Consider the following 17,400-nt stretch of genomic DNA (forward strand, 5'->3'; position numbering starts at 1 on the left):
GACCAGATAACTGCAAGGAATATAAATCCTTCTGTTCTCCACCATTCAGTCAGAACTGAAGAAGCTTCTTGGATGAGAAGTGAAACGTCTTCAAGGAAAAAACAAGAATGTCCAGCTGCCTTTTGAAAAAGCACCTTTGGGACAATCATAACCTGGAAGACCGAGACTCTCCATGAGAGGTCCTTGGTTTTTTTTTTTTTTTTATTTGATTTATATGCCGCCCTTCTCCGGAGACTCAGGGCGGCTTACAATGCGTTAAGCAATAGCCTTCATACTTTTGTATATTTATACAAAGTCAGCTTATTGCCCCCACAAACTGGGTCCTCAATTTGCCTACCTTAGAAAGGATGGAAGGCTGAGTCAACCTTGAGCCTGGCGAGATTCGAACTTACAGTAATTGCAGACAGCTGGTGTAAATCACAATGCTATCAGTCTGCTGTGCTCTCTGAGCTTGCTTGTTTTCTTGTAGATATTTCATTACCCAAACTAGGTAACATCTTCAGTGCTGATAAGGAGCTGTCAAGTTTATATCCAGGTGGCTTGCCCTGTCAGTGTTGGTGGGAGTGGTTCTTAAGAGATTCTTTGATTGGGCTGTTTACTGTTGGCTCCTTTGACAGTTTCTTGATTGGGGTATTGGTTGCTTGATGGTTGGCGTGAGGTTAACCTTGGAGTTAATCTATGCTGATCTGGGTGTGGATTGCGGGTGGAGAGGTGCTTGGGTATTTTTGTTTCTTTTTGGGCTGGGTGATAGTCTCTTTTGCATAGATGTTATGTTGCATAAATCCAAACCGCAGAGTTAGAGATAAACCAGAAAACAAGGGAATAAAGCCCGAGCTAAAGACCCACACACCTGTCCAAACTGATGGACTGAGTCAAAAGCTGGTCTACCCGGCAACAAGGGTGGGACTTAACAGTGATGACAGACTCAGTCCATCAATCTGATTGGGCGGGTACAACCCATCCTGGCTGCTGTCCCCACCCACAATGGAGAAGTTAATATCTATGTGTCTACTGATAGCTGATATGTCAGTCCACACTATTAAAAATGGTATTGAGACTCTAGAAATAAAGTGCAGAGGAGAGTACCCAGGATGATTAGGGGATTGGAGACTAAAACATATGAAGAACGGTTACATGAACTGGGCATGGCTAGTCTAGTGAAGAGAAGGACCAGGGGAGACATGATAGCAGTCTTCCAATATTTGAGGGGCTGCCACAGAGAGGAGGGGGTCAAGCTGTTTTCCAAAGCACCTGAAAGCCAGACAAGGAATAATGGATGGAAACTAACCAAGGAGAGATTCAACCTAGAAATGAGGAGGAACTTTCTGACAGTGAGAACAATCAACCAATGGAACAGAAGTTGCCTTCGGAAGTTGTGGGTGCTTCATCACTTGAGACTTTCAAGAAAAGACTGGACTGCCATTTGTCAGAAATGGTGTAGAGTCTCCTGCTTGAATGGGGGGTTGGACTAGATGACCTATAAGGTCCCCTCCAACTCTGTTAATATGAGTGTCATGCTTCTAGAAATTCCCTGGCATTTTTGGACTTGGCTTGGTCTAGGATGGTCACATTTTCCCAATTGAAACTATGGTTAAGTCTGTCTATATGAGAATCTCCATAGACTTTCAATTAAGGAGGTACATTTGTACTATTTGGCATCTTTGTTAAATTCACAAAGCAGTTTTCAATATTTTTCTTTTAAAGTATTTAAATATTTTTTTTCAGATAAAAGACAGCTTCCACAAAAGAAACATCGTGTTTATTCGAAGTTTTTTGAGTCAAGTTTTTCTCCCTGTGAATCACGGTTGCATTGTTAAAAAATAAAAATGCCTTAGTTTTCTACACCCAGAATTGTTAATATAGCTCAAATGCAAAATGCTAAGAATGTTTGTTTATTTATTATTTATTAGTCGCATTTCTATGCCGCCCAACTCCCTAGGGACACTGGCGGCTTACAGCAAAAAAAATGTTCATTTTTTGCCATCTATGATGTAAGAAAAAAAATTGAAAACAGAAAAGATAAGCAAAAACAAATAAATTATTAAACAGCTTTCTTCTCATTAGTGCACTATTAAGAACTAGCGATGTATAGTCCCTGGATATTAAATTAACATTTAACACTGCAAACATTAAACCGCATTATTCTCAGATGTGACTGTGTTTCATGTAAAATACATTTGCTGCTTTTCAGTTTTCTTCCAACGTTTTCCATTGGTAAACTAAGCAAGTTCCCAGGAAGAAAAAAACAAAATTCTTGACTTTTTGCATTTCAGTTCATCCTTTTCTAATTTGAGACTTCCTCTGTTCTAAAGGGATTCTTCTGCAAAACCAGGGATTATATGCTTGGGTGACAGTGGATAAGGACAGCTGGGATCCATGCATGAAGCTGTAAGTTGGGAAGAAACTACAAATAAAACGAAACAAAAACCGCCTTACTAAAAATCAGACCATTTGAGGATTTAATCCAACACTGCTTACTTTGATTATCCAAAAAGAGATAATTCTTCTCTATTTCCTGCTACCCAAACCTTCTCCATTGCAGGCTTAATGGCAGGTTGCTGGAACTAAAATCAGTATTTTCTGTATACCAACTATTCTTTTATTAGGCTTTACAACTCTTTAAATCTTCCCCAACGGGCCTCCCTGAATTCCCTAAGGACACTCAAACCCCATCTTTTGTGCATCTGTTTAGGGTCCAAAGATCACACTTGACCATTGTATCTCAAGTTGGGTGGTTCCAATAAAGGAGAGTAGCTCAGGACTGAAATGGGGGTCCTTGGTGCTCTCTTGAGTTTGGTTGTTTTCTTGCAGACAAACTAGATAACATTATCAGTGCATTACTTAGGTCAGGTAATGAAACGTCTACAACAGGGGTGTCAAACTCAATTTCATTGAGGGCCGCATCAGGGTTATGTTTGACCTCAGGGAGCCGGCATGAGCGTGGCCAAGGTGGGCGTGGCCAGCTCAACGTCACTCGTGTTGGAGGCGCCGGTGGTGGCCCGAGCGCTTTGCCAGCGAAAATGGGCTCCCGAGCTCCATTTTCGGCTGTGATGGCCTCCTGCAACCCTCTGCCAGTGAAAATGGAACTTGGGAGGGCTGCGTGCGGCCCTCCCAAGCTCCGTTTTCGCTGGCAGAGGCACCGTGGGCTGGTCCTTCACTGTTTCCAGGGTGGCCCCACGGGCCAGATCTAAGTACCTGCGGGCTGAATCTGGCTCCTGGGCCTTGAGTTTGACACCCTTGGTTTACAAGGAAACAAGCAGGCTCAGAGGACCACGGATCCCTCATATTGGATGGTTGCCCTTCTAAAGGTAAGCAGGGCTGCAATTATTTTTGTTTTAATATGGGTTTTAAATTAAATTAGCTACATCTATACACAAGCAGGATTGTTCTCCATATAACAAAACGACGTTTCTCGGCTTAAATAGCAATTTTCAGATGCAGCTCTCAGGACATTTAAAGCTTCGTACAATACTCTAGGACTGGAAATTCTGTACTTGATCCTAAACATTACATATAGAAAAGCAAATTGGATGATGTGGAATACAAAGAGCCAGAGCATGAAACCAAAGCACAATGCAACGTTATTTGTGGTGAAGAACAAGTTCAGCACACTGTTCAAAAACAAGAGAAACTGAACAATTCAGGGCTTTGAAGCTCCTTCTGGACATCAGAAGCGGACTAGATGACCCTCTTTCGTCTGACACAGCTGGCTGACTTTTAAGTTACCACTGTCTTAATTCTTTCTTTTCACTTTTTAGTCCTTATAATTTCTACTGTTCTTTTTTTTCTTTTGACTGAAGAGCACAATATGTCCGGAGGGGAAGCTGGGATTTGCACAAAAGGGGTTTTAAATTGGTTTACTTGAAGAACATTTTTTTTTTAAAATCAAAATGTGAACATTTTATGTCTTCTTCTTCTTCTTTTTTTTTTTAAGTAGAGACCCCTAGAAAAACAGGGTTACTAGCTACTGGAGAGAGGAGAGGCAGGGGGTGTCTCAAGCAGGCAAGTTCCAGAAGCAACAATAATAAATCACATGGCTGGGCCAATGCTCCAAAGGCAATTCTGGGTCTTAACAGTGCATCATTATTGATCCGCGTTTGAAATGCTTGGATTCATTAGCAAAGGCAGGGGCTGGAAGGCAACGTTCAAACACACCGTGATAGAAGCAGGAGGGATGGAGGAGGAAAATGATCCTGGTGAAGCACCAGGCAGAGTGGGGTCCTTTTAAAGTAAATGTTCCAAGATTCGATTCTTGAAGTCTCAAATTGCAGCACAGACATTTCATCTGAAAGCAGAAAGTACTAGACATAACACACTAGCAATCTGTATACAAGAGTGGGGGGGAAGCCCTCCAGGCAGTCCTCACTTCTGATTTCCCTTTGAAGCTCATAGGGAGAGGGGGAGAGAAACCAAACCTAACTGAACTGTTTTCACCAGCTTCAAAATCTTTTGTGTGCGAGTTATTTGCGTTTCTTGCAGATAAATTGGATGTATCACCCCAGTTCTACTAACTGGGCATTCTCGCAACTCCAGCTTGATTCCCAGACTGAACCCAAGGTTATTGCTATATTTTTAAGAGATGCCACTGAAATTACCTACTACCCTGAAAATCTCACCTATTGCAAAAAAGACAGATGTGAAATGCACTCAAAGAGACCTAAGAGTCCAAGTTCGGATACCTGCAGAGAGGATGTTGACATAGAGCAAAGAAGCATGAGCGTAAACTAAAGTTAATGTAAATTCCCATGCATAGGTTCCTACTGCTATCTTCCAAACCATTCAAAGTCTGCTCATGATTTATATAAATAATTCACACCGGCTTGCCCATGTTACAGGCCGGTAATTCTATTTTTGCTAATTGCATACCATGTTGCTACAAAGTAAATAGACACGTACAGGTTGCCTCTGACAGTTGGAAGTCAAGCGCTGACATTTTTCTGCTTTCTCTAATTCTAGCAAGCTTCACTTATATGTGTATTCAGTCTCATTTCTCAACCACAAGGACCAGAGTCTTCCCTTCCTTGTTAAATATGATAACTGAGGTCTAAAAAAACATTGAAAAATCACTTATTTTCTTCCCTATGCCTCAGTGAAGCCACAATTGTAACTGGTACAGAGGAAAAGTGTTAAAAATACGATTGACACACAATAGCAAAACAAAAACGAAAAATCACGCAGCCCCTCCACGCATACCCCCCACGTGCGTGCGTGTGCCCTCACACCTGCACATGCGCACACGCCCCCCCATGCACCCCACCCCCTGCACAGCGGAGACCCGAAGACTAGCTGGCTGGCGGGAAGCGCACACACATGCGCAGCACGGCTGAACTGGGGTGACGGCTCGCATGCCATCAGAGAGGGCACTGCGTGCCACCTCTGGCATGCATGCCATAGGCTCACCATCACGGGCCTATACAAACAGATGCAATTTTCACAAGGGACAAATGCAACTTCTTGCAAAAATACATTCCTGGACTACTTATAAGTTGATAATCAAGAGCATGATTCTTTTGTAGTAGCGGTGACATCCACTTACCTTCGCTACTGGTTTGGGAACGGGATTGTGCGTGTGCTATGCGTGTGCCTCTCCTGTGCATGCACAGAGCCTCCTGTGCGTGTGCAGAGGGTAAGAAATGGGACGTAATGACGTCCCGGCAGGTGGGCGGAGCCTCCCGCCACCGATGCTACCGGTTCGCACGAGCCAGATAGAACCGGCCGGGTGTCACCGCTGCTTTGGATACAAAATAGCTTACACAGGTAATTGACCACATAGCAAATGAGTGACAGACAGAGAGGGGTATTTCTTACAAGATATATTTTTGTCTGATTCCATCCGGACAGTGCCACCAATCAACTGCAAATCAGGGTAATGGATTAACTCAACAATGATTTTATTTCAGATGTCACTTTCTTACATTTCAAAACATTTATTGTGGTATGACAATGAAGCATCGCCTGAATAAGGAGCAACTAATTTTGCTCCTCTGAAAGATCTCCCCAGTTGAGGGTGGGTGGGTAGGGTGGTCAGGGGGGGAATCTAAGAAGTTTGAAAGTATATGTTTTAAATGAAACACATTCCTTTGAAGTAGCTATACTTCTACCATCAAAGCTTCAAAAAGTATTTTTTTAAAAACTTTCTGACTTGAAAGCAGCTATACATTAAATATCAGCACACCAAAAAGTCTGAAGGCATTTTTAAAAAGAAAAGTTTACTTTTTCTCTCTGCGTGAAAAAAAAAATTGCAATAGATGTGCAACTATACATATTATTCATTCCCTCCCTTCCCCTCTCTCAGTATAGGAATTATACTCAGTTATAAAGGGGAGGGGGGAACAAATCCCTCCTCCAGTCAGACAAACTTATTATCTGCTGCCTTGTGTACCTGACAAACAGTAAAACTGAACGTGTGTGACCGATTCCCTGGCCCTCCACAATGGGCTGCTTTGTGAGTTTCTAATATCCTTATCTGGCCTGTCTAGACACTCTGACAGCAATTGTCCATGCGGATGTCGGGACGCGCTCTGACCTCACTCCTCGCCGGCCGGGGGGAGGGGGGGCGAATAAAAGGCGACAGGAGCCAATTAACTTCACAGTCTAGAGGGCACACCTGGGCCCCTAAGCAACCTGCTGGAGGCAGGCAGGAAATCAAAGTTAAACACCCCCCCCTTTAAAAAAAAAAAAAAAGCAACTTGGAAAGCAAGTTCTCCAAAACAGCAAATAGCACGTTTTAACTTCGGAGCCCCAGAGGAGTTGGGAATACAAGCATTTCAAGTTCGGAAAAATTGACCCTTTTGGACGCCGGTATTTCATTCAGCATCTGTGTGTGTGTCTGTGCAGGCGTGTGGACAGGCGCACAAATGGGTTTTTGTTTCCAGCAGGAGCGATCGCCTTCGACTCAAACCTCTATATTTAAGCCACATGAAAATAACTTTGGTTAATATTTGTAGACGGCCTGACAACAGATTCGGAGGATTTTTCCAACCCATTCCTCTTTGGCTTTGTTGAAGATTAAGCCATGGTTTTCCATCCACCCCCCTCCCCTCCTCCATGTCCCCTTGAGCATTTCCAAGTCGGACAGTCCGGGATATGTATTCAACGGCAAAGAAATCCTTCAACAAGAGAAAGGAATTGGGGAAAGAGGTTTCTTTCTTTCTTTTCCCCCTTCTTCTTCTTCCTTTAAAGCTTTAGGATGCAGGATAATGCCCAAGACGCAATAAACCAAGAGTCCGCTTAGCCTCCCTCAAACCGGGGAGGATTTACAAAGATTGTTTAATTGATTTTTTTGTCTATTAAAATGCAGATCACACTGTCTGGAACTCAGAAACTCAGACACAGTTCTTTGTGTCCACTCAGCTCCATGAAGTCTTGTCTGCCACAGGCACAATGCTTTAGTTGCATGCGTTCAAAGGCAGGCTGTTCCTTTTCTTTTGTCTGGGCCTCTTCAGGCTGGGGACAGAATTGTGCGCAGTTTGTTGCACACAAACATGCTCAGGGGAAACTGCAGGCTGGGAGGGGAGAAAGAGGTTTAAAAAAAAAAAAGAACGAACGAACGAACGAGCCCAAGTTTCTCTTTAAATTGAGCAGAAACTCAAGGAAACCCAACAACCCTTCACAAGTTTACTCAGTAGGTAGCCTTGACTTCCAGGAAAATGTGCACTGAACTGCAGCCACAAATCAGTTGAGGGAGGGGGAAGAAAATGGAAGAATTAAGGAAATGCTCTCAATTAATTAGACTGTCGTTTTAAAATATCAAGCCTTCCAAAATCATTGAAGAAATACAAATGTGAAGAAGTATTCAGCATTCCTCCTACCGTCACGCAGGCAGGAATGAGGAAGACGGAGTGGAATCCCAGCCAGCAACAGCAATAACACGATGCACATACTGCGTTCCACAATTCTCGACAAAAACATAGGAAGTTTCTCACCCAGAAGAAAGGAGATGCCTAATCCAGCACACCAGTTCTCACCATGGTCAGCAAGATGCTTCTGGAAGGACCATGATTAATTACTCAATTAACTTTGCATGTTGCCTACTCTTTGTACAACACACTTATCCACATCAGAATCTCAGCTGTCAGTTATCCGTATCAGAACCTCAGCTGTCACTTTAAAAAGGAAACTAAAAGGTCCTGGCACCCAAGTTCCAAGTCCTTAGGTATGGTCTGAAATGTGGAAGAATGTGACACTGTCCCCAGAATTTTGGCTCACGCCTTAAAGCAGGAAATGAGGTACACCTCTTTAAATATGGAGGCTCTACATATATATACTTTTCATAGCTGACAGCTTCTGAGAGTCAGGAATTACAGTATTCTAAATCCTACCTCCCACCAATCTCTTTATACCAATCACGGCTTTACCGCCCCTATTTTCATTTTTTTTAACTGAAAAGTTTCACACACACACACTAGCTTGTCCTTCAACACATCAACTGCCTGGTTTGATTGCTCATTTTCTGCACCTTCCCTAACTCTACTACTGTGTGTCCTTCAAAATACAGCAACAAGAAGAATTGTGTGACCTTCAGTTCATTCAAAGGCTTAAGAGACAGTTAGATCTGGGATTCCACTGGAAGAATCCTCCAAACTCCAAAATTTATTTTACGCTGTACTTTATAAACAAAACTTTCAGAGCGATGCGCCATTACAAATGCACGTACGATAAAAAAATCATTTTAAAAGGAAGCATTTGATCATACATCCCAGATTAGTCAACAGGAGAAGAAAAATCACTGAACTCTTCAACAAAAATGCCTGCCGGGGTAAAAATGTCATCTTAAGTAATTAAGTAAGAGCTCCAAAGAATAACATCTATATTACCAGCACACTTATGCAAGTTTGGGCAAATTTTAAACCTATTCAAATCACTTTTAAAAATCCCCTACAATTAACTAAGGCAAACAATCTTACATATAACTTCCCTAGATAGCAGGCCGCACTGAATCCTGAAAAATTACTTGCCAAGGAAATATATGTAAGAACAGGGTTGTGTGACTTACACACATACAAAAAGAAAACCAACCCAAAACAACTGGATATGAAGAATAAAGATTGACTTTAATTTACAAAATTAAACATCAACTCAGCACACATTTGCGCTGTACAGTAATAGAAAAGGCATCTAATTTGGGCTTCCAAATTTGTGGGTCCAGTCAGTGTGACAGTTCACGAAGTAACAGTACTAAAAGGACACTCTTCTCTTTCACAACGCACGCTGGTAGCCAGGATTATCTTAACTGAGGCTCACCTCCACCCTGGAGACAGTGCGGGTCCGTATCAAACACAACTAGCTGCTTTAAAAAAAAGAGAGAAAAAAACACCAAGGAGGAGACACAAACATAGACAGCTGCAAGCCAGACATCTGGCTGGCCATTAGTTGGCAGCAATTGATTAGAGTTGGGGAGGGGGGGGTTAATTTAAAAGCATTTGAGGAGAGTATTCCCAGAGCTCCAAACTCAGAAGGGGAGGGAACTGGCAACCAGAGAGGGGTAAGAAGGAGAGGAGATACTTCTTAGGTCACTGGATGAGTTAGGCTTGAAATGTTATTTCCAGGGAGGATCACATTTAGCTCCACAGTTGCACAAGATAACACACAAGATATCAAGCTAAAAAAGAAAGGAAAAAGCTCCCCCTACACGAATTCCTAATTCTTACGGGCACAGAATGCGCACAGAATGCTAACCCTGGGAGATCTCCGCTGCATATAAAGCCCTACTTCTACTGCTCTATTTGCAAAAAAACTGGAGTGAATGATTTAAATGCCTCCTGAGAATTTCAGAAGCTAGGAGGAGAGGAGGCAGTGGAAACTGAAGGCAAGCGAGACGGTTTGATGTCCATCCTTTGGTCGAGGGTCAAACACACATTTTTAATGGTAAGGATCATGGGAATTTGAGGGATTATAATAATCATGTATGTCAGCAAGAGAATTTCAGGAGGAAATGCATGGCGCAAAAGCCCATCCTGCCCCTCTTGAAGACCAAGTCTGGGAAAGAAGAGAACAGGATTTACATCTAGGATAGAAAAGAAAAAGTAAAAGCAAGGTGACAATTTGTGTATGGGGGGGTTGGGGGTTGGAGGGGACGGAGGGTGTTCAGGAAAAATATCTTAAACTTTAAAACAGAGCTTGGAATAGCGGCGACTTGGTGTAGTTGTAAATTTGAAAGACGCTCGCAATTCATCAAGAAAGAAATGTGTATTGGGAAAGAGGGACATTTCCAAGAAGGACCTACGCAAAATTAATAATAGCAGAACAACAGAGTTGGAGGGGACCTTGGAGGTCTTCTAGTCTAACCCCCAGCTCAGGCAGAAAACCCTATACCAGCGATGGCTAACCTTTTTGCCGTGGCGTGCCAAAAGCGGGGGGAGCGCAGGGGGTTTGCACACGTGCATGCCCACACCCATAATTCAATATGCCACGCCCCCCGTGCAAGCACATGATGCCCCCCGCGCTCCTCCTCACTTTTGGAACATGATGGCATAGTGGGCCCAGTAGGCCCGTTTTTCACCCTACCCAGGCTCCAGAGGCTTTCTTGGAGCCTGGGGAGGGCGAAAATGGCCTTCCCCACTCCTGAGAGGCCCTCCGGAGGCCGGAAACGGCCTGTTTCCTGACTCCCAGTGGGCCTGGAAGGGCCGAAAATCAGGTGGCCAGCGTGCACATGCGTGCTGGAGCTAACCTATGGCAATGCTCACATGCCCACAGATATGGCTCTGCGTGCCACCTGTAGCACACGTACCATAGGTTCGCCATCACGGCCCTATACCATTTCAGACAGGTAGTTGTCCAATCTTTTCTTACCCCCCCCCCCCTTGTTGGAGGGCCAACACTGCAGGTCAAATCTAGTAATGGGATCCTAGCTAGATCCTAAACTTCAGTTGTTTAACTTCAACATAAGGCCAGCTTCAGGCTATGGTAACAATTCATGCACAGCTTAGACTGGCAGCATTGACAGTCCACATGATACCTTCTACATTATATATGAATGCACAGGAAGTCCGACACCCCAAGACAATTAAGACAGCACATATCTATGGTACTTTCAAGGTACAGGTAGTCCTCGACTTATAACAGTTCATTTAGTGACCATTAGAAGTTACAACAGCACTGAAAAAAAGTGAACGATGACCATGTTTTACAATTCTGACTGTTGCAGCATCCCCATGGTCATGTTATTTATTTATTTATTTATTTATTTGTTCAACTTGTATGCCGCCTTTCGAATGCTTGACAACTGACTCACATTTATGACGATTGCAGTCTCCCGGAGTCATGTGATCCCCTGTTGCGACCTTCTAACCGGCAAAGTCAATGGGGAAAAACCAGATTCACTTAATAGCCTTGTTACTAATTTAAGAACTGCAGTGATTCACTTAACAAATGGGGCGAGAAAAGTTGTAAAATGGGACAAAACTCACTTAACAAATTTCTCACTTAACAACATAAATTTTGGGCTCAATTGTGGTCATAAGTTGAGGGCTACCTGTAATTCACGCTTCCGACATTAGCATTCTAATCAGGGTGGATTTGATTTAAATCGAGTTGATTTAAATCACAATTTAAATCATGATTTAAATCACTAGTAAAAAGGCTTGATTTAAATCAACTCGATTTAAATCGTAATTTTTAAAGAGCAACTGTCATCTCTGCTACTCCTTTGACCTACTGTTGACTCACCGATAGTCCCAGTGTTGCAGAATATACAGCCTCATGCTACATAACTAAGCTCCATTTCATGCTGAATAGACTAAATTATTTATGTATCTTAAATAGAAAACTATCTTACGATTTTTACCCCAAAAGTTTATTAAAATAAATTCGATAAAAATCAAAAAAATCCGATTTAAATCAAAAAAATCTGATTTTTTTTATTTTTTAAAAAAAAATCATTGATTTTTATCCACCCTGATTCTAATTATGTTTACTGGGCTGTTCTCTAATTGAAAGGCATGGATGAGGTCACTGAACTCAGGCAGAATTTTCTATGACAGATCACGGCAAAACTATGTTCCTCCACCCGCCCCAAATTTTTAAACTGCTGTTCAATCAAAGTCACGCTCCTGTACCCAGTCTTCCCGCAAAGCAACCCCCGGGGAAGCTGCTTTCTCAACAGATCCTTGTAACCCTGACAAAACAACATCATTCGGTTTCACATCAATGGCACTTTCAACCTTACAGGAAAGTTAATAGCCAACTGTTAACAGCTGGCTGTGCCAGATGTTCAAATGTGGCCAGTTGAGTAGCCAGGTGTCCCCAGAGAAGAACTTTGAGCCTTACCACCTCCGCTTCCCCACAACACACACATACAGTCAGGAGCACAAGTCATCTTCACTACAAGCAACAGATGTCTGGCAGAGGTGGATGTTACACAGTTGTGTAACAAAGACAAAGAAAACCACATATTCATGCATCGAGTTGGTCGGTTTTATCAGCATTAATCTGTAAGAACACTTATTCATCTTGGCCTACGCCTTAGCCTCTGCAAACGTTCCGCCATCATTTTTTCCAAGCAAAAACTAAGAGAGGGGGCAACATCACAAAAATTGCTTTAATGATGACAGCATGCTAAGGGAAGGGTTTACAAGAGGTGGAAGATGAACGGGTAAACAACAGGTATTTTTTAAAAAGGCAGATGCCTCTTGGAAGCCCAAAAGCAGGGAATGAAGTTCTTCCTTGCTACAGTCCCCAAAGCAGATGGAGATTCTCAGTCATCCAGCTTCAGCTCAGAGCTGAGGAAGCTTCTTGGAGAAGTCTTCAAGGAAGAAACAAAGTCCAGTTGCCTTTTGAAAAAGCTCTTTTGGGTCCCCAAAGCAGGTAATCTGCCCCTGAATCTACCAGTACCTGGATTTCTCAGGCACCTGAAACAAAAACATACAGAAGTCCAATACATTTGCTATCAGTCCAGAGTGCAGGACCTAGAATCATGAATTTAAGACACAGGAAGGCTAATTCCATTTGAATATTAGTAAAAAAAAAAAATCCCTACAGTACAGGTAGCCTGACAATTAAATCAACTAATAGATCTAATAGATCTACTCTTCACTGGATATATTCAAGCAGAAACCGAACACCCATTTATTCGGAAGGCTTCTATATGGGTCCTTCCAATCCAATGTTTCTATGGAAGTTCTATTAAGTTTAGACTAAGCTAAGTTTACTTTCCAGAGATTTAGTTATTGGTTTTTATACATTACACAGAAAAAAATAAGTGGAACTTCAACTGTACCACTGTGGTTGCATCTCGGCTAAAGAGCCGAGGTGGCGCAGTGGTTAGAGTGCAGTACTGCAGGTTACTTCAGTTGACTGCTAGTTGCAGTTCGGCAGTTCAAATCTCACCGGCTCAAGGTTGACTCAGCCTGCCAGCCTTCCGAGGTGGGTAAAACGAGGACCCAGATTGTTGGGCAATATGCTGACTCTAGTAAACTGCTTAGAAAGGGCTGTAAAAAGCACTATGAAGCGGTATATAAGTCTAAATGTTATTGCTATCTTGATTTATTTTTGACCACATCAAGTGGACACCCCTGAATTCAAGGATAGGCATTCCTGTTGTGAACAGCCATTCACAGATTAAAGTGTTAAGGCTCCCCACACTGGTTGGTTGTGAAATCGGTGTCCTGATCCTGTACCACTGAGTCTTAAGTTTCCTCTGTGAAAAATATGGGAGGGAGAAAACCAAAGACCCGCTTGATCAGGGGTGTCAAACTGGCAGCCCGCGGGCCGGATGTGTCACACGCAGGCCATGCCTACCCCAGCTCCACAAATGTCACGTGACAGCAAGGTGACGCGGCGAGTTTGAAAACTCTCACAGCCGACAGCAGCTGTCTGCTAGTAATTTTCATGCTTTGCTTACTTTGAAAATGATTTGGAAGAAGTATTTTGGGACTTACTGAAAGGGTGGATCTCTTGATGTTTTTTAATGCAGCCACACTTTTTTCATGCTCACATAGAAACCTGAAAAAAGTTGGGCTGCTTTCACAAACAGCCAAAAAATGATGCGCTCTTGCAAGGGCCAAATTATTTTGCAAAAAGTGCACAATTCAAGTAATTATCTTCATCTTGGACTTTATTCACTCTCATCTCACAAGGCAAAGTCATTCCCATTTTCTTAGACCTCCTCAAATAGGAATAGAATATTACAAGGAAAATGTACAAAAATTGGAAAGAAAACATTTCCCAGCTGAATGTATGTCAGTGATTTTTTTTTGCCCTTTGTAATGATTTCAGGAGTTTTAAATAACACAGGACTAACACTAACTTAGCAGAGACGTTGCCTCAAAATGCCTCATACACACACGATGGCGTGCCTTTTCAAAAATGCTATCAGCAAATATGATCTAAACAGGAAATGCTGATTTATCCCTTTGGAATCGCTGGCTCATTGAAGTGTTTTAGCTGATGAGTTTTAGTTAATAATTTGGTTGGGGTTATTTTAAGTAACTGAAAGAATCTTAACTTCATCTATGCAGATAATCATTACACAAACATTCCTCTTTTGCCTAGAAATCGTTACAGTATTATTACTCTCCAGAGGAGTCAGCAAGTTCCTAAAAAACTCCAAACTGTGAAGCAAAGAAGGCAGGCCAAAAGGAGGCAAGGACAAAACACTATCATAACTCTATCATTAAAACTGAATGGATGTAGTCACTACTAATCAAATTCAACTTTAAGGCTGACTTTATGTTAAAAAAAATAAAGTCAAGAAGGATCACTTCTTAGAATCCGGCTTAAATAGTTATTGGACTTTTTTTTTAAAGAAATGAGTGATTAAAAAGTAATGCTATTATGACTGAAGCATTTGAAAATATATCTTTTACCTGAACTGCGATCCAGCTGGCATTGACAGAATACTCCCCAAATGGACCGAACCCTGAAATCATAGAAAAATATTTCTTTTTACCATGATGGCATTTTGTTTCTAGGCACTAACGAGCAGTCTAAACTGGCCATTTTATAGATCACGTACATCAAAATACAGCAAATAATTATCATAGGTCATTGTACATTCTTTCTCTCACCAGGATTGGCTCTCTCTTCCTACTTCCAAACTATACTTTAAAGGAGGTTAAAAAGAAAATGCGCCTAATGAACTTTCTCTAAGGATTTGAAGATGAGTTTCCTGCATCTTCGTCACCACCATGAAATTCTCACTGTTTTGAGTTCACGTAGTATACTAGTGCAAGGGATTGTTAATTTGCTTTTGGCTTGTGTTGTATGAACCTGGTCACTAAATTCATATACACAATTGGATTTTATTATAATTAAGCAAATCACAGCTTACTATGATAGGTGAACTAGGTGGGACATGCACAGGGTACCTTGATCCATGAAGACACCCATTTTAAAAGTCTGGGGGGGGGAGGAAAAAGATCTTTTCTCCATTACTCTGTTTGAAATGTGATAGCAAGTTACCGTAGTTAGAACCAGCTACAGAGATTTGCCACGAACGTGATGGAATTCAGATTATATAGGTGCACATGCACAGCGGCTTATTTATTAGCCCAATTAATTTCACAGGCAGATGTCTTTTCCTGGTTAATCAATTTAGTCAGAAGACCAGACTTACATGATCTGTGCTGTCCTTCAAACCTACTTACCCACACTCAACCCTGATCCTGGGCAAGTGGGCATGCTTGCGGTACTTAGAAAATAATGGATACTTTGTTCAATGAAACTTAAGAAAAGAGGCATAGGTCTAACTATCTTGGGAATTTCTACAAATAAGGAAATAAACTGCTCAAAAAAAAATAAAGGGAACACAAGCAGAAGACATCCAAGATCTGAATGAATGAAATAGCCTTATTAAACACTTTGTTCTTTACATACAGTAGTTTATACACTGCTCAAACAACTAAAGGGAACACAAAACTACTGTGTGTAAAGAACAAAGTATTTAATAAGGCTATTTCATTCATTCAGATCTCGGATGTCTTCTGCTTGTGTTCCCTTTATTTTTTTGAGCAGTGTATATAAGCATCAATGCCTGACACTTCCAAGAAGGAAAAGTCTTTACATAGCTCAAGGAGAACAAAGTGATTTTTCTCTAATTGAATCACGGAGATCTGCTAACCGGACAGTGTATACAGATTTGGCCCCAAAAGATCAGTAGTTTGCAGGGTCTTTGATGCTCTCTGAACTTGGTTGTTTTCTTGCAAACTTTTCATTACCCAGCCTAGGTAACGTTATCAGTTCTCATTCCAACCCTGGACTAAAATATTCTCCTTTATTAGATTAACAGTTTGCTGTGATCTCACACAGCTCCTTATACATCATGGTTTAGAGTCACCTGATATGGATTGAAAAATATTTTTGAATGTTTATTACATTTCCCCCCTCCCCACAAAGATCCAAATTAGTTTTTTTTTCTTCTTCCACAACCCAAAGAGTCCATTATCTTTTTAAAAAAATGTTGTGGTTTTTTAAAGTCAAATATACAGCATTGTTTTATATTGCACTTCTTTATATTGTACATCTTCAGGAGGAAGAGCAATATAACATTAAAATGAATGTATTGTCCTCAGCATAAATTATGCATAACATAAGCATAAATTATATCTTGATATCGTGCTGGATCAGTTATTCATTCTGCACACTCTTATGAATGCTTACTGAGAAGTAAATATATTAATCTCCATGGGATTTTATTCCAAAGTATTGCACATATATATCATAGGTGAATTCTCTTCCTCACATTTCTTGCCTTCCTATCTTTTTTGCTTTGATCTCCCCATTGTCCTTCTGCCTTGGACAGTGAGATGGATGGAATATAAATTTAATAAATATAAATAAAATTAGATCAAACACACTCCTAGCCCAAGAGAGTGGCAGAATTTACAAGGTCTATTTCCACTTCAAAGCTTTTCAAACTATGTAAAACTGAGATACAGAGTGACAAGGTTTCCATTGCACTAAGCCATAATTCAATTTGTCATCATAGTTTATAAGACAGGGCTTGTGTTTTAGTTAATTCAGTAAACAATGGTTAGTGAACACTGCATATAAACCTAGTTTATATCTCTAGGGTGCCCTTCTGTATTAACTATTTCTAACTTTCTAGAGAATTTGTTGCTCAGCAGTTTGTCAAAGAAAACAAAATCTTTCCTTAAATCTATTTGGTGTGAAGTCTTCCATATCGGGTTTTACACACTAAGCACTTTTTTGAGGACAAGCAGATTTCCAAAAGAACATATACAGTATCTGAAACTCAAAGCAAGAATGGCATGCTTTGGCTTTTTAATGAATAACTTTGTTAACTGGCAAGCCATAACTGGAATTTGTAGATGTTCTGCCTTGAGTAAAGGTAAAAATGTTCGAGACATGTGAGATGCCACTCTTTGCCAACGAGGCGATCCTCGACGTACAACCATTCATTTAGTTACTGTTCAAACTTGCGACTTTAGGACCAGTTTTCAA

The 17,400-nt window shown here is 41.3% G+C and overlaps 1 protein-coding gene across 2 annotated transcripts in view; it reads right to left on the reverse strand.

Annotated features, from left to right (window-relative positions):
* The window catches only part of PGPEP1 (pyroglutamyl-peptidase I), a 38,295-nt gene that overhangs the window by 17,174 nt on the left and 3,721 nt on the right, over positions 1-17,400 (reverse strand). Inside the window, exon 2 of one of the 2 annotated variants that reach the window (XM_034437630.3) lies at positions 14,805-14,857. The exons of the other annotated variant lie outside the window; for it this stretch is intronic. Within the exon in view, the coding sequence (XP_034293521.1) occupies positions 14,805-14,857 (53 nt within the window). The remainder of the gene's footprint in view (positions 1-14,804; positions 14,858-17,400) is intronic. 2 annotated transcript variants of the gene reach the window in all.

The sequence above is a fragment of the Pantherophis guttatus genome, chromosome 1 (assembly GCF_059756535.1).
Source record: "Pantherophis guttatus breed Tessera chromosome 1, ASM5975653v1, whole genome shotgun sequence".
NCBI lineage: Eukaryota > Metazoa > Chordata > Lepidosauria > Squamata > Colubridae > Pantherophis > Pantherophis guttatus.